Raw genomic sequence first — 27,640 nt, forward strand, 5'->3', positions numbered from 1 at the left:
CAGAGCAGAAAACTGTAAAACTGTGTTAAAAATACTTTTCTTCAAAACTGCCAAATCACTTCTCGCAATATTCCACTCTACATCTCGACTGCAAGAATAGAATAAGCCTGATTATTATCAGTACCTTTAATCAACTTCTTTTTACTGTTTGATTTTTATTTTCTTTTTTTTTATTTCGTCAGTATAACGCTTTTTTAAATAGAAAGATTTTTTCTTTGCATATATCAAGATTCAATAAATAAATGAATTTATTGGTTAAGTATTACGCTAATAAAATAAATAAAGTATCATCACAAATCTTTACTATTCAGTTTTAATTGTTTATGAAACTACAAAGGTTTTTTTCTGAAAGCATACTTGTTTCACAGAATATTGTGTGATACGAACTATGCGAAAAAAGAAAATTTAAATATTTCCCACTTTAGTAAATATAAATACTTAGTATATCGGTATATGTAAGTATAATATATCTTATTGTATGATAATGAACTGCTTTACTCTGTACAAATGATGTTGTGTCATAATAGTGAGGATTGTGTTCGTCTGTAACATTCAATATCTTATTAACATTATTTTTGCAAAAAATTTAAAAATGCTTTACGAAGGCATCATATCAAAGAATCTTAGTTAAGAATGTTCAATGATTGAAGGAGATTCGAGGAACTAGAAATGTATTTTTCATATTTTCATTAAAAGCTTTACATTTAGTACAAATGATCTAAAAGTACTGCAAAACTATTCATACTCCAATCGAGTTTAATTATTAGTTTTCTCAATAAACAAAACTTATCTCACCTGTTAATGAAAATGACTTAAGAAGATTCATGTTGATAACTATACGCAATACCTACCGGAACTCAAACACAATGACAAACACTCTAAGGTATAGCACATCGCTGAAGCACTTTATTTTCAAATTATTTCATTTTATTATCCTTGCTTAAGTGTGTCCATTACTAACGCACAGATAGCTCGGTAATGGTAAGGAAGAAAAAAAACAAAAGAAAAACGCATAAATATAAACACATTAAGCATATAAACGTACGAAAACGCTCGATACGGACACTCTTTTAATCTCGCTGACAAAAATTAAAAAAATGCCTCCAATTTGCCTCTCCAGCTGTCAGCTATTCTGTCACTATTACATACTAGCAAAACAGTACCGACGAACATTCCTTATATCTTTGCAAACCGATGAAAGTATAAACGATATAATGTTTTTTGTAACACTCCTTAAGATAACTATATGTTTTGTGCATAATGCTAAACATTGACGATAAGTATATAATACACAAGCTCCTAGCGACTACCGTCTTACGATAACATTGAGCCTATTTTCTTGTTGCATGAGTTCAGCTTTAGGTAGGTTCGTGTAAGCGTCTCGACCAACACGCTTTAACGTAGGATTATGCAAGGAAGTGACAACTTCATGACAAAAGCAAAATTATCTATTTTGCTGTTTGATAGTAGGAAACGTAAATCTCAAGCAGTTTTATTGAAAAATTTTAGATTGAGTTTTGGCTTATTCCTGTTTAAATAATTTATAAAACAACTCTGTAATATTCGCTTCTGCAAGTGACCACTTTTCAACTGCTTCACTCACTCGCATGCAACGCTAATAATGCAATTTCTGATAAGTAGCAAATAAATTATTTCAAACAAAACGGCCAGGTTAGTAAAAGCGTAAAATGTAGCAAATGGAACTGTAGCTCTTTAAAGTGACAAATAAAAAGCAAAAAAGCCATTTATAATTGATGGGAAAAATGAACAAATCGTAACAAATAGTACGGAAAAAAGAAAAAAAAAACATATTAAAAGGCAAGAGCAGCTGATGGAAATGTGGAACCGAAACCCTAGTTAAACTATTACGATTGTTTGCGTTTGCACACGGAATGTAGAACTGAACGCAACCAAAACAAAACACATCACATTAAATTAGTTAACTTTTCATTTCGGGTCAACCGGACTCGGGACTCGTTCCCTCCTACAACCCTGCTCACTTTGCTGATACTATTTAACGCACATTTCCGCATTACGGCGCGGGATTTGGGATGATTCGTCCCTCTCGCCAATCTTCAATCTATCGCTGCTGCTTCTGCTGGATGAGACTTTCCCATTGGGCGATCAGTTTGTGCGACGAAGGTGCCTCCTGTGGGTCGAGATCGCACAGCTGGGCCAGCGACATTGCCGGTCGCATGCCTCCACCGCAGCCGGTGCCCATACGCGTCGAGCGGTTTTCAAACAGTGGCGAAGGAGTTTCCCTGCAAACGGTAGGAAAAAGGGGAATCAGTTTACGTTTTTGACACTTTTGCTTTGCTTTGTCCCACTTAATCGCTGCCTATCGTACCTGGGCGAAAGACTAGAGTTGGTCAGGGCGTCACACAGTTCGCTGATCGATTTGGTCGACCGTAGCTTTCTCGCCAGCGGATAGATCGGTTCGTCCGTGTTGTCTTCGTCCGAGAGTTCCTCGCTCGATTCGAACCTGCAATGGGAAGCGTGGTTTCGTATGATGAGCTTTCCACTGCTGCCACTTTGCAACTAGCCCCTCTTGGTGCAACTTACGCATCATAGTTCATGTCCAACAGGTCCGACTGGGAAGCGTTGCGGTTAAGCTTGCGGATTCGCTTCAGTTCGCATTCGCGCGTCTTCAGATCGCGCAACTCGCGCTGGATCTTTTCCTCCACCGGGACGTAGCCACGCCGGATCGGTTTACCGTTCGAGTCCCGCTCGATGGTGGGCGGTGTGGAGATGGCCGTCGGCAGTATCATCAGATGTGAGCGGCTCAGATCGACCGAGGGCTGGAAAGGGAGAAACAGGAAAGATGTTTTTTGATGCACTGTTTGGCGCTTCGTTTCTGATGCTATCAGAAATGTGCTGATGTTGTTTAAATTATCAAACATTATTTGGATGCCCTAAAGAGTCTGAAAAAGGTAGAATTTGATCTGCAAATAACTTAAATTTTAAGCACGACCTCACTCTACCAAGGGTCTTCACGATTTTAGTGTCTTAACATTGAAGCAACTTACTCTTAAATCTCATTTTCAAAGCCTGTATGAAACGATGTACAAAACTCTAAAATCTCTCAAGTTCTATTAATTCTTCTTCTTCTTCTTCTTCTTCTTCTTCTTCTTCTTCTTCTTCTTCTTCATCATCATCTTCTTCTTCTAATTTTTCTTCCTTTTCTTTTTCTTATTCTTATTCTTTTTCTTCTTTTTCTTCTTTTTTCCTTTTCTTCTTCTTCTTCTTCTTATTTTTCCTTCATCTTCGTCTTCTCTTTATTTTTCTTTTTCTTCTTCTTTTTCTTCTTCTTCTTCCTTTCCTTATTATTATTCTTCTTCTTCATCTTCTTCTTCTTCTTCTTATTCGTTTACTTTTTCTTTTCTTCTTGATCTTCTTCTTCTTCTTTTTAATACTTTAAGTTATTTAAAAATAGCAAACACGCTCACGAAACATTTTCTTGGCCGATTGTAACTTAAGACCTCGGAAGATCGTGATCTTCATACGACTTAATTATAGTATGACGTTTGAAAAGATACAGCGACGTCAGTCCAGAAAAAAGATTAATGTCCCTTTTGATTCTATCACCATTTTGGCAAATCCTATTTATTACCAAAACTCCAGACCACCCAATGTAGAGCAAAATGATATGATCGCCACTGATGCGAGCATTGAACTCAGAACATAAAAGAGGCAAAACTAATCCTAACAAAGAAATAAATAAACCCAAATAACCTCTTGAATACTTTCATCTTCTCTCAGCCCTCCTAGAAAAGCTCTTGCGAAACAAATAAAACAAAATAAAATGAAACAAAACCTACCACGATAGGATCTGCCTTCGTGCTGACCATGCTCGTCATCATTTGCGGCAAGGCTGAAGCCGACCCGTTGTGGCCCCCGGCGCCACCGTTCGCCGCCAGCTTGCTCAGCCGGCCCCGGGAAGCGATAAACTTCTGCATGATGCCGCGATGGTTCGGGTTCGGGTTGAAGCGTCTCGGGGGCGTCGACGTGTGGAACAGCTGTGGCGTCGAGCGGGCCCGGGTGAGTGTTTTCGTGCTCGGCAAGATGAACGCGCGGCGCTGCTGCTCTTCCGCCCGGCGCTGGTGCGCCGACTCCTTCCCGTTCTGCTCCAGCTTGTCCTTCAGGTTGGACACGGACGGCGAGTGGACCGGCGTCGGCGACAGCGATAGGCCCGAATCGTCCGAGTTGCCCGACGACAGGTTGTCATCGTTCAGGTCCAGCCCGTTCCGCTCCTCGGTGCCGGTTCGGTGACCTTCGCGCAGCTCCTGCTCCCGGCGCGTCACCTCGTTGATTTCCTCCTGTATCCGCTTCAGCGGGTCTTCGATCTGGAATGAGTGGAGCAAACAACGGAAGAAATGATTCTGTTAGTGATGATCATTTATTAAAAAACAAAGTTTATGAATGCCAAAAAAACTTAAGAAAATCCGCCACAATTCGAAAGCCTCCAAACTACTTTCCAACAACGGAACATCCAACTCGTTACCGTCCATCGGATAAGGTTATTGTTCGGTCACAATTGCGGCTCCCCGATCTAGCGCACGGCCACTAAGAACGAATCTGATACTGATTTATCGGCGTCAATTAGCCAGCGCGCGTTCCTCGCGTCTAGCAATGGATCTCCTCATTTACGCACCCACTAACCCACATTTGAATCCCGCTGGCCCGTGCAGTGTTAAGCACTTTCCACGCACGAACCGGGAGCCGTCCGAAGCTGCGGGCAAGTAATAGGAAATTATTCGGTGCAAATTAGAGCCCATTATTGAGCCGGGCGGTTTCTCCATACATCATCTGCATACGGGTGTGCATGTTTGTGCGAGGTTAGGAAATCACGTGCAGGAATTTGCTGAAGCTGCGCTTTACTTTTCACCCCGCCATACCACTCAATAATTTGATACGATCTGGTCGAAACTTCAATTAGGGTAGGAGTGCAGTGGGAGTACGCGGGAGAAGCTGTCATAAATGGAAATGGGGCAATTAGGTTACGGCGCCGGCACTAGACTGCAATGCGAGCGAAAATTAGGTCTACGGTTTCGATTGCTTACGGTGCCAAGAATTGAATTATTAATGTTATTTTTCTTGGGATTAGATTGGACAGGAGGGGGGATAAGGAGAAGCTGTTCTATTTCAGGGGAAAATCCGCATTTCCTTTAAATATAGAGACTAAATTTTTTCAATCATTTACTTCAAAAATATATTTTATTCAATTTTGCTATAATTCTTTAATGGGAATATTCTAATACATTCATTATTCAATTTTATTAGTTTTTTTTATATTTGTGCTTCCTGGATAATATTGATTTTTTTTGTTCCTTTGTTAATTTTTTTATGTTTATATATTTTTTGTTCTGTTTTATTTTATTTCGTTCAATTTTCTCGCTCGCTTTTTCTCTCCCTCTTTATACGTTTCTTTTTCTCTTTTTCTTTTTCTTTATATATTTTTAATTTTTAAGTTTTGGCAGTCAAGGTATAGTTAAATATTTTTGTTTAAATCATACGAATATTTAATGTTTTTCGAATGATTTCCTGTACAATTTGATAAGAATAATTTTACAGACAAGCCTCCCGCAGATAACACCATTTGCCACTTTTCTTTTACAAATAACAAAACACAAAAATGGTAATTTAAAAAAAGAAGCTTGTAATAACAATAAAATATCAAGTAATAACAAGGCTTAACTCAAGCTGACAGAATGCTCAACCGTGATGTTCTGCTTCGTTATTTTTAATTGTAATTTTATGCCGCTGGCGTTAAAGCAAGCATCACTTAAAGTTAACAAACCAAATGAATATCTCCCCATCAGTTTCATACAACTTGCAAAAGCGATTTTTTTTACAATTCATGCATCCCCCGCCGTAGAACATGTTTAGAGGTGTATATATCTACTACTTCTCTTCCTGCTTTAGTTGCCATTCTTACGCTCGAGAAGCTTTCTGTTACAATACCGGCTGCATGCTCATGGTAAAATGTCTATAAAATTGGTAATCATATTGTGGTATGCCAGCAAAAGAAAGGAAAAACTACAATATTTCTAATGCCAACACGTGTTCTTAGCGTTGGTTCTTGTTTATGTTTGTTTTCTCCGACGAAAATAATACCCCACTGCACTACCGAGCATCGAACTTAATGGTACACTGTACATCGAATTTCGCGCGCAAATTTGCAAACACAAATTCGCATCCGTTCGCTTCCAATTCACCGTTTGCGTATGAATGAGAGTGTGCAAGAAATTAAGATACATCGGCCTGTTCAACCCAATCCCGGAAATGGAAACTATTTCCCTACCCCCCGTGGGGAATGTGCAAAACAAAGAGCAATGATCAAACGGCAACGATCCTACGCATGACTGCACTGCCATCGGTAAATGGTGAGGCTTTAGATAATAAGATCGGACCCCTAGCGTTCGGCCGCCGAACGCGTGCTAACAACGAGACGACGGTGACAGGAAGCTAACAAATCTAAATCGTATTTATTTGAACAGCGAGTCAGGGGGTTTGAGAGGGTTTTTTTTGCACAGCGTTTTATTGTGATTGTCGGCCAACCCCATCGGGTTGTAGCGGATTCAACCCGTTTAATGGCTCTATTTTCAATAGAAAGCACGGGCGGAAATTGTTTGCAGCAAGACTGGTGTTCCCGTCTGAGAGCACGCCCGGTCTCATGCCAGGATTAGGCAGGGCTTTCCAGTTGAATAATTTTGTGAAATATTTTCCTTATTCACAAGAGTGATGGACAGTTTTTGACAATAGAATGGACTTGGTTGTTTTTTTAAACGAACATGAAATATGATTTATATTATTTAAAAAAACGGATTATTGCTGGTGCCATGACCAGGAAGCAAGAGATTATACTTTTGATTTTTATCGCTTTTTTCTCAAGTTTTCGTTATGATTAATCTTTTTTATTTATTTTGCTATCAATTTTGAAAATATATTTTAAAACACATGAGCTATTTAATAAAAAAAAACTCTGTGCTCTGCTCTATATAGAAATAATGGCAAAACATTCAATCTGACGCTTTATATCATTTAAATTAATCGTTTGCTTGCTTACCCATTATAGCAATCCCTTTCTTGCGCTGTCATTAGATAACAAATAATTGACAAGCAATGCAGTAAACGCATTTCCTTATTGAATTCCCAACGGCAAGAAAATGCAAACAGAAAAATCAATTACCCTTTAATTTCAATTATTTCTTTCCGATCAGATTACGTACGAATTTGATTTAGGATTTCAATTAACTAGTCTACCGAGGAACCGTGTAACACACCAGGAACACACTAGGAACACACTAGGCCTGATCCTAGCAAGAAACGCCCTGCAAAACATATTTTTTAGTGCCACTCGAGCACGTTGAACCTTTCTTTCGCCATTCTGGCTCGTAGAGATGTTTCTTCCCTTTTGTGTCCGAACAACGCAGCCCCGCTCAACGCCCACGTATGGGCTTCACGATTAATGTGGGTACGCTTTTCGGTGACCGTCGGCACACACACACACACTAAAACAAAACAAAACAAATGAAAAAAAGAAAGGAAAGGAAAACACAACTTAACTCGATCAAAGCGTCTATGGGGCACGGCAAGGAAAATAGAAAACTGACCAACCTTTTTCGTTCACCGGAGAGGAGGTGTTTTCTTTTTTTTTGCTGATGGTGTTGGAGCTGCATACACGCCGAAGGAGTCCGGCGCGCGCGGTCGTGCTCATGAGGTCACGGTTAATGGCTATGGGATCACCGGCTCCCCCACGCTCCCCATTGCACCGCTACCCCATCCATTTTTCCAACGAACAAAACGTGAGCGATTTAGCGCAATGGTGGTGCAATTTGCAATTTAATCCAAAGCACAGCCGAGCGCACGGGCGGCTGGCGGTATGTGTTAATAGAAAAGCGAGAAGCAAGATGGTGTACCACTATCGGCGGGATGATAGGTAATATTGTTGGGCGAGCAGGCGGGACGAGACGTGGCACGTGTTAAAATTTCTCCTCACATACCCACACGGCCGGCGGGGGATATCGACCCCCTCCTGTCGGGTAGCATGACCCACTTAATTCTGAGGCGATCCGTACCGGCGTAAATAATTTATTATCTCCCTGCCACAGACACCTCTCCAGCTCCCCAGGCTGAGTTGATTGAGCGACAGGGGTCGTAGGGCGGATAATGATCACCGGCAAAGATCGCATGAGCCAGGGTAACAGCTGGCGCGCGCGGGGGAAAAAGCCTTGAGCTTGGAACCAGGGCGGAGGAAACAAACGTAAGCAACGCCCGGCACGTCGCGAAGACGATGCTTGCTCGCATTTCGCTAGCCCAATTCCGAAAATTGATGGCAAAGAAGATGCATTTATGTCAGCACACCAGCATGATCACCATCATCATGGATGGGTGCACTGCGCTGCGATGCGATCGGTACCGACCGGAGCTAACGGAAGGAACGGAAGGAAAGTTGGCACCGGGTGACCGGGCGAAGGAAAGGGTTCCGCAGCAGTACCCGGGTGAGAGGTTAGTTCTGCCTCCCGAAGCATGACGATGGTGTCAGCGAGATGTGCACGGAATGTAGGTCTTTTCGAGCCTCTGCGCCTCTGTGTGTGTTTGTGTGTCGGTTTGCTTTTATGTATTTTCTATCCATCGGTAACAAGGCTAAAAATACCGGAACTTGAGCAACAGTGAGGCGTGTGTGTAAATAGATCGTGTCAATATCGGGCCCCATGCACCCTGGTTAATGTAGCTGCAGTTCGACGTACGGATCTCTTCAAAACTAAAATGTGCCGTTAGAGTGAAGAACAAGATGGTGGTTGCTTGCGTAAAGCGGTAGAATTGTGTAAAACTTCTAAGAAACCAATTAAAATTTAATTTAGAACCAGAAACAAAGGTCGCATTAAAGGATGCTTTAAAAGAAGCATTTTCCTTCAACTTTCCAAAATGAACTGCATTAAAACGTCAAACACAACTCTCTAGCACTGTAATAAAAAAGGCCCCCCATCCAGATGCCATCGTGCAGTTGAGCCAAGTTTTCGCAAAATTTAATTACCACGCTGGGAAACCACGAAATGTCCAAAACTTCATCTCTGATCTCTGATTTATGATCGGCCACGAAAACGGAAATGAGAAAGATGGGCAGCAGCAATTCGTCCCCTCATCTTTGACTGGTGGCACAGCTAAAAAACCGCGCATCGGCGGGAGATGCGAAACAAAAGACTTCAACGACCGCGTGCGCTAGACGAAGCGACGAACCTCATTATTATTACATTTTTGGACCCGAATTTGGCTTCATTCGCCCGCTCTGCACAGCAGTAGCACAGTGTTTTCCTCCTACTTTCCATTGCACGGCAGGTCAGACGGACCTTGGCGGTAATTGGGGCTACTAAAATTTCTCCCATCGACCAGAGGCACACGAGCGCCTGCGGTAAGGCGAATGAGGCGGATGATTATCGCACAGGAAAGATCTTTTCCGGCCGGAAGTGTGCGACAGGTGAGGGTCGACGGCGTGTACAACCGCACCACACAGTGGCAGCAGATACCGCCTAGCCATTCACCCGAACGCTATCGGGCCGTTCGCGACATCGCTGGTTGATCAAACGTAAGAAAAAAGGAATAAGAACCACCAAACAGCAAACTGCAATCGATGGGACCGATTCGGACCGATGGGGCCCGCGATGTTTATCTTATCAGGCGGGTTCTGTTTATTGTCGAATGCTAGAAGTGCACAATAAATTGAATTGCTGTGTGATAAGCATGCTCCAACAAACGAGAACACCACCGTCAGGTTCGCTTCCACTAGGTGTGGCCGTGAAAAACGAACCGGCTGCTGTATCTGTATCGTTGCGGGGCAGCTCTTGGCGCAGCTCTCAAAATCATGGAGCTTTTGTTAAAAGTAATCAAGCTGCAACAGCATAACGAGCACTGTTGAAAGACTCATTCCCTTGGAGTTGTTATTTATTGCCACCTAATCTATTCCCAATCTATCGCAGCTAATTGGCGGCCGCTGGATTTGTGGCAGCGAAGCAAGTGCTTCGTGCACTCAAAGGCATTACGCTTAACTTTTGGGTGGATTTGGAGTCAATTTATGGCTATTTTTGTTTAATGTTTCGCTCCATTGAATTCAAGCGTGGCTGTTAGTGTCATTAAAATGGGTAAATTCTCGACCATGTCTTTTTCCACCCTTAATTATAAAACGTGTTGCTACATTTTGGGCTATCTTTAAAATCAAGTATTGTAAGTATTTCAGCAAACACCAGCTTCGTGCTCCGATGTAAAGAACAAAGCGAAACGAGTGCATTAAAAATAAAAAAGAGATAATTTCAACTGTCCCGAACGGATCCATTCTGTTCTGCACCGGTTCCGCATCCATGAACACCAACAGCAGAACGCAACAAACACAGACTAAAAGTACTACCGCTCAGGAAAAAAGTGGTGAGGGTTGCTATCAAACTGTGACGCATAAAATGAAACAAAAATGAACACGCGGGCACAGAAACAATCCAACATTAACCCATCTCACACGAACAAACCACACGTCGGTTGCTCGGTTGCTCCCTAAAACATGCCATGGCAGTCATGGCTGTACTCCGGTGTGTACAATCATACCTTCCGGTTTCATCCATGTGAAGCCGCCGCTCGGCCACCCGATCGCTCTTTATTTGGGGTGATTTTACCCGGTTAAAGAGCATTTCTGGTGCTTCTGCTGCTACTGCTGGTCACTTTGTTCGGTGAATAGCAGTCAATTGTGACAAAAATGATCTATTATTGCAGATTTGAAGGTCTTTGCTACAGTCAGGGCATTGCTCGTGCATGATAGGTGGACATTTGAAATGAATTAAACGTATCAAATTTGAGCAAAAAAAATATTAAAATAAAATATTTCGAAACGGTTGGTGCCATGACCAGGATCCTATTCTCAAAGTCACTAGAAACGAGTCACTACAACAATCAAATGACAGAAATGAAATAAATATTTGATTTTACTGTAAGATATTCATTTTTGAACAGCTTTTAAGTGTTTTTGATCAAATATGTATACAGATACCTACAAAACAAAGGATAAATCAATATTTGATTTTCTCTTTCTCGCTACTGCTTATCAACCAATGCCTCAGGGCCAATAAGAGGTATTAACATTGTTTCATGTGTCAAACTACAAGTAAAAAAACAAACCGGTTATAAATGATGAAACATCCCAGTGCGTTCTATTTTCTCTTCCAATAATACAACTATTTCATCTGCGTGTTACTTTCTCTACTGCTCCCCTTCAGTTCTTTGCCTACATTTTACACTAAACCTTACTTTGTAAATTCTCCCCATCGGCGGTCGATGATTTGTCAGCAATTTAGCCAAACGATTCGATCAAAAATGGTCATTGTCGTTGAAATTCCGCTGCGAAATTATTCACTTCCAGTCTCGCATCGGCCGGTAGATGCGATGCGATGTGCGCCGATAGCCCCGATGTTTATCTGGCGGCAATGGAGCTTCCACTGCGACGGTCGTGGATGGATTTCTCAAGATTGATGACTGCAAGATTATTGACGATCGGATCAAAATAGCTACCAGACATCTACCGGCCCCCAAGATACCCTGCCTATCCTGCCAGCTCAACCTGCCAACGGGCAGACACTTTCAACCGAAACTAGGCCATCATCGGTCTTCCAGCACGCATCCAGCAAAAAGGTACTTGCCCGAGACTCGCTGCTACACAGCGGCACACTCTCCACCTAACCTGCCGCACTGTTACCGACGGTCAAAGCCAGTCAAACCGGAAACTTTTCACTTTCAAGTTCGCTAAACGTGCACGCCAGCGGATACAAACACACACCGGCGTTGGCCTTCGGCCTTGGCACGGGCCCACTCCATTTGTAGCGCATACACGCTGCACGAGAAAACAGTGTCTAATCGTCTTTGCGTTTTGCCATCGAGCGGGTTTCTTCTTTCTTCCGACGAAGGGGGACATGAAGATTTAGAGCAAGTGCTCTCTAGATGCGCCCCAGTCTTTGCAGCAACGTTAATTGCCCCTCTTAAGGCCTGAAGAGGGCCTTCTCTTTTTCCTCCCTTCTGGTTCGGTCTGTTACAACCTGGGAAAAACAGGATCGTTTGCCCGGTGACAATGGTCCACAGCGTTGGTGGACCGTTTATTTGCGTTTGCGCTCATTATCGATCGAAGCGAGCAGCAGCTGAAGCAACAGCACGTTGGCGTACTGTGAAAGGGACAGTTTTCAATTTGAAAGTGAAATGCAACCGGCCGACGACCGGCGCGTTATCCTCGCATCGGAATTGTAACATACACTTTTTCTTTCACAACAGGACAGGAACAGGACAGGGCCCCTCGACAGTTTCACCCGGGCACGATAACCCGGGCAAGATTGTCGCCCGCGAAAGACAACGCTAGATCGCGGGCTGACAACGCGGCACTGGCAGATATGATTTCGGTTTTCTCTTACCAGCTTGCCGTTGCTGATGGTGGAGAGGAAAATTCCGGAAAATCATGTACTTACTTTTACTCCCTCTAATCGAGCTGTGATCAGTTAATTGGACATTTTTAAAGGTAGTTTAATTGACAATTCAATTAGCGCGTTTATACAGTGACAGTGTGCGCTTGTTGACTTGGCACCAAGCTTTGCCCGGTACAATTTGTTTTTGAGAGAGAAGAAAACAATCCTAGTGATACGGTGAGCCGAGAGCTGTGGGGTAAGAGTTTTCCTTCCCATCATTAGCAACATTTCAAGACGAAAGCTCGCACCCGTAATAGCTCACATTGTTTGAATGCTTCTTCTGAAGCGCTTTAATTACATTTAAATCACCCGATCGGACATTGTCTGATAGTAATTTTGCTTCTGGCGGGTTGTTTCCCCTTTTCCGTTTTGTCCCAAACAATGCTCTGATTACACAACTTTCTATCATGATCAATGCAATAACGATAAAAAAACAACTTCGATCGTTTGGACGTTTGGAGTGTTGTAAATAAGTTATTAATTAGCTATCGTTTTTCTCCACCAGTTGATATTGCAGAGCTGCGGGACAAGATATAAATCATCACAAGCACGATTAAGACACACAGACAACACACAATCTGCTCGGGGCGAGCTTGATCTGCATTTTTGATCGCTTCGAATAGATTCGTCCAATAAATAAGGCTTTCGTTTGAACGCTAAGCGCATGTTGTCGCCTGTGGCTTTGGGAAAACGGCTTAAACATTTTTGTTGGGAATGAAAATAAATGCTACAGGCGAAAAGAAAAAGTCGGCGCCAATACGGAGACACCCTTTTATTGAACGCTAAATGGGGTGGGCACACGTAAGCTAGAAGAAAAACTTTCTTACGCCTCACACCTCGCGCACCGAAAGGAAACACATTGTTGGTGCTTTTCTTAAAGTGTTAGCGTTTTTTTATTTCGTGTTGATCGTTTGCTTCCTCTAGCCCCCCTAAAGTCGCATTGCTTTTGATTGATTTTAATGTTCGTTTTCCTGTTCCCGCGGGACAGCGGCGTTCGATGGACGGTGTAACAACGTGGAAAAGCTCCAAGCATTAGCCCGAAGCTTAGAAGCCGAGAAAGTAGACAAAATCTACCGGTGGCGAGGGAGCTTGCGCGATCCCGACGCTCGGAACGCTTGCTAGGGGGATCATTTTTCTTCTACCGGTCGTTAACTTTGAGCCCCAACGGAACGGTACTTTTTTTGGCACTTTGGTGGTTTTGACAGAACGATTTGAAATTCCACAACAGAAGAGACACGCAATGGTGCAATTTTGTTTAGCACAGTTTGCTTAAAAAATAGACCTTAGAATACTTTTGCTTATTAAAATAAAAGCACATATCGGTGTAATATATGAGCCGTGGCACGTTAATTTAATCATTAACCACCCACGAAAAGTGTTAATTAAGCTGAAGTATGGAACATTAAAGAGAAAATGCAAAAGCAAAATAAAAAACGCATTTGCCACTACAATAAGTGATAAAATCAATTAATTGTACCCAAAAAAAAATCGAATAACAAACCACACAATAATACTTGCTGCTTAACTGCCCATAAACTGGGACCATTAAAAGGCACTACCTAAAGAGGGGATGGTAGTTAAGAAAAACAAAACAAATGAAAATATAGGAACAAAAAGGTGGCCCGGTGTCTAACTTTGCAACCTCGCATCTCTTCTTTACGCCGCACGAGGAAGCGCTTTTGCTGACGATCGTTAACATACCACCCAACAGGGGTGATGGTAAGCAATAGTTTTTTTTTGTTCATGGCACGCTGTGATGCGTTTGGATGGAATGCGCAACCATACGAAGCGAAGGTAGGAAGCGGCGTGTGCAGCGGTATGCACAAAAATAGAAACAAAAATTGAAAACAATCTTTCCACTCCCTCCAGTAGGAAAATGCGGTAGCGAACACACACACACATACACACACGTGTATATATAGATTTTTGGATAATTTTTTTGGGGTCGTGCGGTCGGTACGGGCGTGTATATTGAGGTTAATTGAAGCTGTGGCGCAAACCTCCCTAAAAGCGCATGTGAGTCGCGCACCAACCCTTGTGTCAGTGCACACACACACGTACTACAATGTGTGAGGGCTCGGAAGGCTACTGCGCGGGTTTTGTGGCCCCCTTTTTTTCGTGCGTGCGTTTTCAATCGTGGGAATAGAGCCCAATGAACTTTTGCCGCGAGAGTGTGTGTGCGTATGCGTTTAGTTCGAATGTTTTTTTTTTTCTTTTTTGGGGGGATGGTCGAAGTTACCCACGGAAGTGAATGGTCGTTGGAATGTGTCTATTACTTGCCTCCTCCCCGTCTCATTCACACGGTACCGCCAAACGGTATATCGCCAAACGATCATTCATTTTTTTAGGCTTCAAACACGTATAGTGCCCAGCGTGGAGTTTTATGTGCGCGTATTGCGTCCATGCCAAAATGATTCGACACGTGGATGCTTTACGAGCTTTACGATGCCGCCGAGATGTACGAGATGGCCAATTGGGCACGCGCCGGTACGTGTTCTGTCGGTTTCGGGGGGAGAAATGTGTACGATCATTCATTAGGAGCTTTCATCGTTACACCATCTCGTCCCGTCGTGTCGCGTTAATTCAAGGATGAAAATTAAACATGTTGTTTCAAATTAGGTTCGATTGAACATTGATGGAAGGTGATTGCAGGAGTTGCAATTAAACTCACACTTGATCAAGGGATCAAAGATGCATCTTGGTGTGAAGAATTGTGATTGAAGAGGTCAAATTAGTATTCCAGATTTTTTTAACTTATATCGAAATTATACAAAATATTGAAGCATTTTAAACACATTTCCTTGTCTATATTTTCATTTTCAACTTTTAAATTATGTAGTACACAAATTTACAAGTTGAAGAAGAATATATAGTCAAGGAAATGTGTATATAATAAAAACTGGTGAGTTTTTTTACGACGATCTCGTTTTGATCTCGTATTAGTTGAAATTTACTTCATTGGTGATTGCATTAAAGCCATCTAATTGATCTTAAGAGCTCATTTGAACACGTAAAATGGTGACAAAACTCTCAATGCGACGATGTGTCAAAAGAGCTTTTCTCACTTTAGAAGCTTTCCACAACGCATTTATTAAACCTAAAATGTCTTTAAAATGCAAGCATGGCTCGTTCAATTCCCATTCCACTACTTCAAACACCTTATTACTTCACTTTAACACCCCCCCTCCCCCCGTTTGCACTGCACCACTGCCAGTAATTATGACGCAAATGTGACCAAATCTTTGTTTGTTCTTCTATTCCTGGGAGATTTGGCGCGGTTTGCACACGGGACAAGATTGCGCGAGCAAAGCCACAATTGCGCCCTAGCTTGTGTGTGTGGGTGTATGTGCCTATGTTTATTTATTTACTTACTCGCCACCGTCCACCAGCTAAAAAAGCGGTACACCCGACTATTTCCCCTTTAAACACTTGAAGCAATTAAACGACCCTATTGTTTGTGCGAGAACAGCTGCTTTTTAATCTTTGTGGCTGCACTTTTGCGCCAGCTCCCTCTGGCGGGTGTGTGTGTTTTTGTTTGTTCTCTTGGTTGGGTGAGTGTGTCAATATAAAAGCGGGGATGAAATTAAAGCATTTTTTCCATTTCAACACCTCTCCATTCCGTCCCATGGTTAGTTAGGGTTGCCGATTGGGCCGTGAATTTTGTAGTTTTAATATTTTACATAATGCTTTGCAAGCTGTCGAAGCTTGTGCAAAACACTGCAGAAACTTAAATATTTATATTAGCGTTGTTTTATTAGTAAGTGGAAGAACTACAAGAATATATTGAAGATATTCAAAGAAACCAATAGTTAAAAAAAGAAAAATCTCTTTACTCTTAAAAACGGATTAAGCAACACCATACAAAAACAAACGGGTTTGTTGTTGATGAAGAAACCAAAAAAATCATAATTTTTCCCTTCTTATTTTCCAATCAACCACGACCGAAGCAAATCTCTGACGACGTTCGTCTAATATTTGACCATCGTTCAAGGCTGACCTCGGCTGACGATAGGCACGTTTACGCCCGGTCAGCGGTTTTTTCTCTGTAGTTTGTCGCATTGGCTTTCTCGTTTTCGTGCCTGCCTGCTTACCTCACCGCATCGGGCCTTACTAACCCACTGAAACTGTTTCCAGTGGGTTCGGTGACGACCAACAAAAGTGCAACTGGCGGTGGTTTTTTTTTTGTTGTTTTTTCTGCGCCTTCACACTGCAATGCGATTTAGCGGCAAACAAAGCACGAGCAAGACGATTAAGAGCGTGCACAAGATGTCACAAGGATGACGGCGGCGTCCATTGCATAATGGTAAGCAAGGGGGGGAGGGGGTGTCAAAGTGCACATTGCATTACAATTCATGGTCGAGGTCGTGAGATAGTTGAATAGTTTAAAAGGAATGGAAGTTTATGAATTATTGAACTATTTAATGTATGCGCTATGCGCTAGTAAGAAGGTACGGATGAACGTACTAGCTTATTGAACTATTAGTAACATGGCAATGCAATCAATGCATTCAAATTATTTCCAACTATTTGAGCTTTAACGATATCAGCCAGCTTTTTTATATGGAGTTTGACAATTGGCGGCAAAAATCATACACTCCGTACAAAACCACAAACAAAATTAGCCTCAGCCTAGATTATTTCATCCTGAATAAGATATAAACAAACGCCGATTCGTGTAAAGAAGCTTCAATGTGTAAACAAGGCACGAAAGCACAAGAAAGGATTGAGTTTTTTTTTTGCTGAGGATAATAATTTTTCTATGAAAGGTTGAAAATTATTTTGATCGATTTCTTTTAAGTTAAGTGAAAGTAATATAACTCATTTCAGAAAACAAAACCGTTTATATATGCTTATAAATCTTTGTTTGTACCCAATAGGTTTTGATTATTGAAAATTGGCTGGAGAAAGAAAAGGCTTGAATAGTACATAATCCTATCAAAATGTTGGCTAAAACAATTACAAAAATAATGAAACTACTAATATCATGTTCAATAGACATTAGATAACACATGTTTACGTTGCATTCATACTATAATTTTCCCTTTCATCCGCCATGGTGCATTTGGTGGACGTCTGGTGGCTAAAACATAATAACCACCCCGAAGATGACATGTTAATAACACCATGAAACCTTTAATCGCATTTAACACAGTCCACAATTCGGACGGAGCACGGAAAGCACATTAGATGAGGCTAAAGCTAAAGCATCTTCCAAAGCGGATGATAAAGCGCTTCACTTTTCATCCGATTATCCACCACCACCGCCGATTCGTTACGTGACGGATCGGAACTTTCAGCGACGTAACCCGCAAGCCCGCCTGGTTTTAGGTGGGTGCAATTAATAGAATTCCATCGCATCACAGCCCGCGTTCCAACCGAAGCAGCAGCGCGGCGCTATAATAAATTTCATCCAAATTCGTTCGTTGCGCAATACGCGCTGGAAGGAACGCGCAACAACATGCAGGTGAGAAACCAGCGATAGGCAGAGGAAACAGAGGAAACGCTAAAGATGAGTTTTCTATTGCTTTTGGGTGGTATAAATTCCACCAGCTTTTGCTGTTTTCTCCATTCTCTCCACATCCATTTCGTTCGTTATCTGCCACACACACGCGCACATTGTCTCCACCCGGTGCTTTACGATAACCGATTATGGCATGGGCTTTTTTCTCTACCTCTTTCTTCTAAGCCAGCTCAACAACAATCGGAATTGAAATCAAACCCATACCCTGCAATGCATTAGTAGGGTGCGCTCTTCTCCCTTGTTTTGCTGCTGCTGCTTCAATCACCTCACATGCCATGCGGCTGACGGCAGGCTGATTAGATTGGATGCGATTGTCACTTTCCCTTTCCCGGCAGCATGACCTATTCCAATCGTGGTGGGCATCGTGGTGCTGCAGTGCAGCGCTAATCTCCACGGTTCATGCACGGGTGCTGCTGGATAACGAGACGGGCGTAGTGAAGACGTTGATGCGCTGCCGCTGCCGCTGATTCGGGACACTTAAGACGTCACCCGTGCAACACACAGCTCCGGCGGCAGGTCAATGACACACACGCACGGGTTTTAGGACCGATTTGTTTCACACATTTAGATCGCCAACACGTGGCAACACGTTCGGTGTGTCGGTTCCGCCTAGCGTCCAGTTTGAACCGTGCAGAAGTGCCAATAAAACAATTACCGGTGTGTTGAAAGTGACATGAAATTGCTGCAGCGAAGTTCCCAACTGCAAGATATGCTCAGCAAAATGTAAGAGAAACTATTCAGTGAATTTCCTGACATCCTGATCGTGTGTCAATCAAACCGAGACAGAGCCTAATTGATTCGATTTTCGTGAGGGTCTTAAATTTGGCTCCCAATGGCTTCCCCCCTTGCACGTTAATGAGTGGGTCGTGACGCTGTAAAAGTTCTACTTCGAAACCGTGATTCGTGATGTGCTGCAATGATGGCTTGTACGGATTTAAAAAAATGCTTGTGACGATTAATTCCCATTCCCAAAATGCGTGAGAACCATCAAGCTGGTTAAACAATTGGGCTCCGGACGAGACCGGTGTGTTAAATATTTAACGATAAGCTCCACTTTATCTCATTCCCATGCGGTAGCAACAGCTCCCATGAGAGAGAGAGAGAATAATTGAGCTACAGCTTACACAGGGCATGGGGTTGGGATTTTTTGGGTGCTTCCAGCTCAGAACAAGTTCCTAGTTGCTCGGTCGGTGGAAATCGTGGCTTGTTACCCCTTACTTATCGGCGAACAAAAGCGAATTAATGAACGATAACGTGGCCAACAATGTTTCGAAGCTGCATGAAAGCCGTTTCGAGACCGTTTAGCATTCGCTGCTAGATCCGGAAAATCCGTTACACAATTTACGTTTGTACAGCTAACTTGTAGGTTGCGAGAAAAGCTGCCTCATTCTAATGCACTATCAATGCAAAAGTGGGCATCTACGGGAAAGAAGATTAGCTGCATCGAGGGTAAAGAGAGAAAGAAAAATTGTATAAAAAGCACGAACAAATTCACCTGGCAGTGTTTTCTTATTTTCAAAACAACTTTAACCTGCTCCATACCTACACTTACAACATCCATTGATCGGACCGGGTTGGACAAACAGTGCCATATCGGGATGGTATTAGCGACCGGAGGAATGCACTTTTGCAACCCCCTCGGCATGGTTTGCGATCACTCAAGAGTCACGTAAATAAAACGAGGGCACACACTCTCCACAAAAAGCGGAACATGGCTATTCCATTCCAAATCGCACGTTTTTTTTATGTGTTGTTATCTGCTATCGGAAAGTAAATACAATCGGCAGGTCCCTCCATCTTTGACCACTTCAAACGAATAGCAAGAGGTATGGTTTAACTGTGTTTGTATAATTGTTTCGATCGTTTATGGGGTAGATTTGATTTCTTCTAACGAAATAACTGAAAATTAAATCAAAGCATTTCGGAATTTTCTATAGTAGTGGAATTTTTAACAGACTTTCTCGACACTCAAAGGAGTAATGTAGTTAGATGTCATAGCATAGAAGAGCTATATATTTATGAAATTATTTAAGCTTTAAGAAGCCATAAAATGAATATAATAACAATAGTTATAATGAATATAACAAGCTTTGAGCAGATAGCACAGTCGTTCACTAATTTTGATAACGTCAGTTTGAGCGTATAAAGCTTCTTGTCATGCTTGCTGAGACAGTTAGCAGATTTTCTCGAATCTCTGATGGACACACCCTCTATAGCATATCATATGGCTATGGCTATGGCTCATATGGCATGAAAAGGCTTGAAAGTCGTAAACTATGGCACTGAAACCCAATAAATAGTACTAAGATACTAAGTAAAATGCTATAAAAATCATTTCCGATGCTATAAAAGGGTTTAAAACAATTTAATCTCTTTATTAAGATAAAAATTTGGTACTATTTTTACAAAATACACAACAATTTCAAAATACATTCAATTTTAAAGACAATAGTGTTTTTGAAATGAGTAAATATGATATCATGGTGCAGAGGTGCACATTATCTTATCACGCAGTGGGTTGCAATACGGCTGGACCCCTTTCGTTGACAATCGATCCCTCTCTACAGGAGGCTGAGTCACTGTTCGCCCAGTGATTCACGCACTTTAAATTCCAAATTTGGTTGAACATAAAAAAACAAGACCACTAATAAATGATGCCAAAATTCATTATCGAGTTGGACGAGTTTCATATACCTGCCGCGGTACACCTCTTTTTTATGGCAAACATGTTTTATGTTCCAACTAAATTGCCTTTCCAATTTCGGCCCCAACCCTTATCGTCCCGAAGGGTTCCCCTCGATGGAGACACTTGAGCTCCTCCGGTCCTACTTGATGCACAACAACAACCTGGGGACGGTAGATGACATCAGTGGCAGCAACAATTTCTCCTCCGGACGCACCTAAACGTACCTCCGGCCCGGTGTTAATGAAACAAAAATGCTGTTTGCGCCCCGATATGGGCAGCCGCGAGAGACACTTGATTCAGTCGAGCTCCCTCGAGCCCAACAACGAGCGTGCAGGGCTGATAAGATAAAGCGAGCGTTGGTGAAATACCGGTCAAGCGGCAGTCGGCACGGTAAAATGGACCGTTTTTCTAAACCGCACTGCGGGAGGGTATTCCAGAAGAAAACATTGCAAAAAATAAAGCGTTTATTTGTAGTGAAAAGTAGATTTTGCTCAATTTGGAATATATGTATATATGAGTAGTCCATTGCCATTTCTCATAGCTAATTGACCAGCATGATTCTATTGATCTAACTTAGTTGTTTTTTGTGGAATTTGCACCCATTGATCGATTACTCAAATGAAGATAGCGAATACGTTGTTGGTGTCAACCAAAAACGACTGTAGCTGCGTTTTCTAATGTATTTTCTACAAGCACTTGCAAGACGCCTTTCAAGTTCATCAATCTTTGGGACGTTTCGATCTGACCGGTCCAGCAACTGGTGGTCCGATAAAGGTATGCGCTACAGGGGTTTTTGTTGTGAGCTGTTATCAAAAACGTTGTCTCCAGTTCGTCTTGTCATGTACGATAATTGATAACCAATCACCAGCGCTTGTTCACTCGATATGGTCCGGTGTAGCGTCGTAAGCGTTAGTAGGAAAAGAGAAAAACTCTGTTTGCTTTATATTTTGTTTCTTTTCAGTGAGTTTTATATTTAATAATTATTTTGCACTTTTTTACCGTGAAGTTTCATGCTTGCTATTTAAAATTGTAAATATAAGTATGATCTTTCTTCTTTGGCACGACAAGCGTCGTTGGCTTTCAGTGACTTATTGATTACCATAGCAGGATAGACAGTTCTACATATGAGGGTACAGTTCCATTCGGGGCTTGAACCCATGACGAGCATGTTGATAAATTGTACGAGTCGACGAGACCGGCCCAAGTACTGAGTGTGTAGTACTTACAACAATACAACATTTATTCATAAGTTCTTTGAGCAAATTGTAGTGATTTGACACATCAATTATCAAATGCAAAGTAAATTCCCTTCTGGTACAATTTTAGAATTATTTCAAGAAGGTTTCAAATTGGAATATACAGTCAGAATTTCAATTATTCAATATCAGATAATTAATTTGTTGGCTAAAACCTAACACTTACTTACTTACTTATCCGGCGCTACAACCGCTTTGCGATCTTGGCCTGACTCCGGAGTGTCCGAAACCGCTCACGGTCTCGCGCCTTCGTATGCCAATCCGTTATCCCGGGCTTAATGGCGGAAGCCTCTACGCCATCGTACCACCTTAATTCGGGCCTACCACGCCTCATCTGTTCTTGTGGACGGCCTAAAAAGACTTTACGGACTGGGTCGTCCATTTCCAAATGTACAACATGGCCAGCCCACCGGAGCCTGGCGTGCTTGTACGACAGTGAGGTCGCCGTACATCTCGTATAGCTCGTCATTATAGCGGCTCCTCCATTGTCCTTCCACACATACGGTGCTAAGAACCCTTCTGAGCATTTTCCTCTCGAACGCAGCTAAGAGGGGTTTCGTCATTTATGGGCAGAGCTCAGAGGCGTATGTGAGTACGGGCACAATATAGGTGGTATGTAGTACCAGCTTCGTCCGTCGCGACAGGTTCTTTGTGGTGAACTGATTTCTCAGGCTGTAGAATGACCGGTTGGCAGTCAGCCTAACCCTAAACCTAACATGTCATGCCAAATTATACGAAAATTTGTGATATTTTGACTGGAAATTGGGAAATTTAAGTATCTTGCGGCCGTTTTCGGTGTCCGCAGATGGTGATCTCGGGTACTTCCAGTACTCAATTTGGAAAAATTCAAAATGGCAGACTGCAACTATCAAATGGGTGTGGAAAATACAACCCCGAAGATAAATATTGCTCCACTGACAGGATGAACATTTTGCTTTCTAGTTTAAAATAGAAAAGACATCAATGACTTTTGCTCTGGTCTCTTTTCTATTTCATTCTTGCAATGGTCTTAAAACAATTCTTGAAAAGCTCCTAATGATAAATGTTGAACTAAAAACCAAACAAATAAGATTTTGCTGCTAGATTGCTGCTATATGAATTTCACTCACTGTATAACCTTTCCCATAATAGACAATCCAATTCGTCTTACAGACCACCTCAAGCGCGCTCAAACGTTTGCCTAAATTCCAGTACCAAAATAACCTTTACGAACAAAACGCCGATAAAGAAGTGAAAGACTAACACTATCGGCTTATCAAGCTGCCTGCCCGAGCGCTTTGAACTTTTCGCCACCCGTAATTACACACGAAGCAAACAAGCTTGCAAAATTTATAATACCTCATCCCTATTCGGTCGTACCACGGACCCAAGATACCATCCGTTACATACCCCACGAGTTTCCCGAACATCAACGCCCCCCCGCTCGTTTAGCTTCCCCAGGGTTCTGAGGGTTGGCGCAAATTACGCTTCGCCCTGACGATGAAAGCAAAAATGGAAAGCATTTTGGCGTGGTTTGCACCGAGAAGGGGATTTGCTGCGCGAATGCTGCCAAACCTCCAGTCATCGCAAATCACACAATACCGTGTATTGATTGCGGCAGAACGGAACCGAAAACAGCTCGATTTATGGGACGCACGAAGGTGACCTTTCTCACTTTCCCCCAGAGGCCGTGCGATGTGCGATGGGGGGCTGCGCACTGTCACGTTATTTTCTCCTCCCAACGATTTTGCTTTTGCAATGGAATTCGTCGCTGTTGAATAATTTCTACCTCGCACCGGTTTGCCCCTGTTGCTCCCCTAGTGTTCGTGCACTATTGCAGCATCTTGTAAATGATCGTTCAGCGTTTCAAAAAAAAAAACCGGACGGGAAATGCGAGCTGAATGATCAATTTCCCAAAATTTTGCCCTTTTCGCTGTTGTCCGTCGCATATATGGCGCACCTCGCGATATCGGAGGAGAGGCAATGACACTGCCCCAATATGTTGCTGTTGTTGATGCTGCTATACCTGGAATGGCATTCCCGATCGATATAAACAAGCGACGAACCCATTATCGGCGGTTGGCACGGAACGAGCGACTTTTACTTTCCTCCGGCTGTCGTTTACCGCTCGTGATCGTATTTCGAACGCTTTCCTTTCGCGCGAAGGTGACGGGGACCGGTTTTTGGTTTGGGTGCGATGGAGCGCTCAAGGGCTTTTGGGGGATATTTCTCTCTGTTCGGTTCCTTCGGCACGATAACTCATCTCCCTGTTTGGCGGCATGATCAATTTGGCAACAAAATGGTCCAGCTAAATGCAAGCCATTTATCAACATTCGAACGAACCGGTTGCATCAGACAGGGTGGTTTTTTGCATTTCAACCAAATGTGCTACCATGTTGAGCGTTGCGCGCTGACTATGTGAGGTAATCTGGGTTTCGAAATAAATATTCATGATTGCAGAAAAAGCAAATCGCTATGTTTATGCTTGTAGCGTGTAATTTAGTAAAGCTGCGAATCTATTTTAAGATAATCATTTTTTACTCTAAACACACGTTCGAAATGCACACTAAGATAGACAAACCTTGAACGTTACACTTGTGTCCAACCCACTCCAGCACGTTCTTTACGATCGCCTGCCCGATCTTTGCCGGATTAAACCCATCAAACCGGCTTCGCCCGATGAAATCAAAATCACAGCCATCATCATTTTGCTGCTGCAGCTTCAAGTTGTACTCTCTACCCTCTTGCTTTTTGCACAAAGTACACCGGAGAAAGTGCCTCAAGAGAACATGGTTCACATGTGTTTGAAGCATACACACACACTTGTGGTTGGGTTTTTGCTCCCGCTGTGATTGAATTTATCTTCCTTTTTTTGTGCTCTGTTACTGTTACTGTTGTCTGACCACTGCAGGCACGCATTTGCATTCCGTGAAGCGCTTCCAACTGATTCAGCAGTAAAGAGTTGCAAAAGCAATAAAAAAAAGCAGTCGAGGGCCAGATAAGCAGCGTTAACCAACAACAGTAACACCATCAACAATTGCATCTTTTGTGGGCTTCCTCGTTTGTTTGATTTTTTTTATTTTTTGCTTTACTGACGTGCCCATCAACACCTGCGCTTGTAGGATCGGTCCTATTACCCCTTCATTACCTTCCAAACAGCAATTCCCCACGCGGGGCAACATGTACGCAGAAAGCAATGAAACTCGCATAAGCATTGCAGATTGCAAGCAAGCAAAAAAAAGCGAAATTATAATCTGACAGTAAACACGGGGAAGCCCACTGAAGAGTGTTTGTTGGTGGGTCGATAAAATCCGCAACAAGCAAACGGCCGCAGCAGCAGCAGCAAAATCCACATCCTTCAGTTCAGTGAAAACGTACCGACGCTGCGCGGTGAGGTAAGATGCACAATAAACAGCCCCCCGACAATGTATATGTTTGTTGAGCGGCAAAAGAACATATGTTGAGCGGGGAGGACTCTCGATCTTTTCGCGCCGAGAGAAAGCGAAATGGTAAGATGAACGAGGGTTTGAGCTTTAAGATCTGTTGTGTGTTTGGTTCAATTTTTTTGTTTGCTATTTTATCGTTTTTGATTTACGTTGCATATTTCCCTTTCCCTTTGTTGATGGTTTTTTTCCCAATGTAACCGAACTCCATAAAGTGTGCTGATCTTGTTCCTACCTTTTGTTTCCCACCCCAGCTCAGCGTGTCAACTTAATTAATGGTATTATAAATAGAGCTTGATAGACATGTCAACCAAGGGCGCGTTCCAATAGAACACAGCCCCACGCTCTGTGACCAGATTGATGCGACACACATTCCGAGTGATCACAAGATACGGAGTGAAATGATACCGTGGGTTTGGGGTAGCAATCTTTCGTCACAATTTTTTAATAGTACATAATGAAACAGATAAACATCTGCTTCCCCGATGGAGACGACGAGCGCGCGTCATTGTTTCGGCAGAGTAGCTTTTCACACCTTCCGGTGGGTTGGGAAAATGGACGTGTTTTACGGATGGAACGCAGCCGTTAGGAACTCTCCAATCTTTGCTCGCTTTGGAGAATGGGCAAAGTAGCAGTTTGTTCGGATCCGGAAGACTTTGACACTTGATAGAGATCGCGATCGGTTGCTTAGCATTAATTAGATCTTAGAATGAGTTTGAAGGGGAAAATAAGTAACGTTTGAAGATGTATATATGGATTTGACAGTTTTTGTTTTGAGAAGAACAAAACATGCGGAAACTGGAGCAAACCAGAGAGGCGTACGGACGAAACACGAAAGTTTTAGCAAGCGATACCAGGTCACCGAAACAACGTTGTACCTAAGGTACCCTGCTGTCACAACAAGGATGGAGATGTGGTTAGTATCTAACCATAGCTCCTCTCGCGGTGGACTCAGTACTTTGATGAATTACTTTTCGACCAATTTGACCAACAGTTAGAGGCTACCCCAACTGATATTGTCATGTTATTGACACCTAGCATACAAAAAAAAACTCATTCGTCGGCCGAAAAATAACAAGGCACCCGGAACCGATGAAATCGCAGCTGAACTGTTCAAGAATAGAATTGCACGAGTAGAAAGCGAGATTCATCAAAATTGTTACTGAGGTGTGGGGTAGCAAATCGATGCCTTGTGATTTGAATCTAGGCATCATATACCCCATATAAAAGAAGGGAGTCAGGTTGGACAGGTTGAATACCGCCTTTAAAATATTCTCATTGATCCTTCAGGATTGACCTGTCCCTCACGTCGAAAAGATAGTTGGAAACTATAAAAGAAGATTCCGAAACGTAAAATCAACCACTGATCAGATCTTCATCATGCGGTAGATCTTGGAGAAGATGGCTGAATATAGGTACAACAACTACCATCTCTTCATTGACTTCAAAGCTGCATATGATACCATAGCCAGGGTAAAATTATACGATACTATGAGTTCTTTTGAAATCTCGGCCAAATTGATAAGGCTAGTTACAATTACTAGTTAATTAATTATTAGTTAATTTAGTCTTTTTAGGCCGTCCACAAGGACAGAGGAGGCGTGGTAGGCCCAAATTGAGGTGGCAAGATGGCGTGGAGGCGTCCGCCATTAAGGCCGGGATAACGGACTGGCAGACGAAGGCGCGAGACCGTGAGCGGTTTCGGACACTCCTGAGGCAGGCCAAGACCACAAAGCGGTTGTAGCGCCGGATAAGTAAGTAAGTAAGTTAGAATTACTATGACATACGTCACTTGCCAGGTGGTGAAGGTGGTTGGAAAATTCTGAGAGCATTTTACTACCGCCAAAGTCCATGCACCAGAAGGACGGGCTTTTATGTCTCCTATTCAACTTGGCGCTAGAGAGTGCCATCCGTGACTCGAGGGTGGAGACTACGGAAACCATCTTCTGGCATCTCCAGTTAACCCAGATCCTGGCATATGCCAATGATATAGACATCATTAGTCTACGGCTCTCCTATGTTGCAGAAGCCTACAAAGGGATGACCTGGCGGCAAAGATCCTCACATTGGAGATCATTAAATAATCCAAACCAACGTAAGCGTAACGTACAGATAAGTGAACTCACTTTTGAAGTCGTTCCCGTATTCACTTATCTTGGGTATAAGGTCAACAACGACAATTATAGAGGAGCTAAGTTGCTCGCAAGGATACTGGCACCCAACCGGTCACTCACGGACACAGTGAGAATCAGTTCACCTCAGAGAAC

General features: G+C 42.7%; 1 protein-coding gene across 1 annotated transcript in view; it reads right to left on the reverse strand.

Annotated features, from left to right (window-relative positions):
• Positions 1-879: 879 nt before the first annotated feature.
• Positions 880-27,640, reverse strand: part of LOC121599745 — a 32,100-nt gene continuing 5,339 nt past the window's right edge. Inside the window, exons 2-5 of the mRNA XM_041927795.1 lie at positions 3,819-4,343; positions 2,563-2,798; positions 2,348-2,482; positions 880-2,261 (exon numbers count right to left, since the gene is read on the reverse strand). Of these exons, the coding sequence (XP_041783729.1) occupies positions 2,081-2,261; positions 2,348-2,482; positions 2,563-2,798; positions 3,819-4,343 (1,077 nt within the window). The 3' untranslated portion in view covers positions 880-2,080. The remainder of the gene's footprint in view (positions 2,262-2,347; positions 2,483-2,562; positions 2,799-3,818; positions 4,344-27,640) is intronic.

Source organism: Anopheles merus, chromosome 3L (genome assembly GCF_017562075.2).
Source record: "Anopheles merus strain MAF chromosome 3L, AmerM5.1, whole genome shotgun sequence".
Taxonomy (NCBI): domain Eukaryota; kingdom Metazoa; phylum Arthropoda; class Insecta; order Diptera; family Culicidae; genus Anopheles; species Anopheles merus.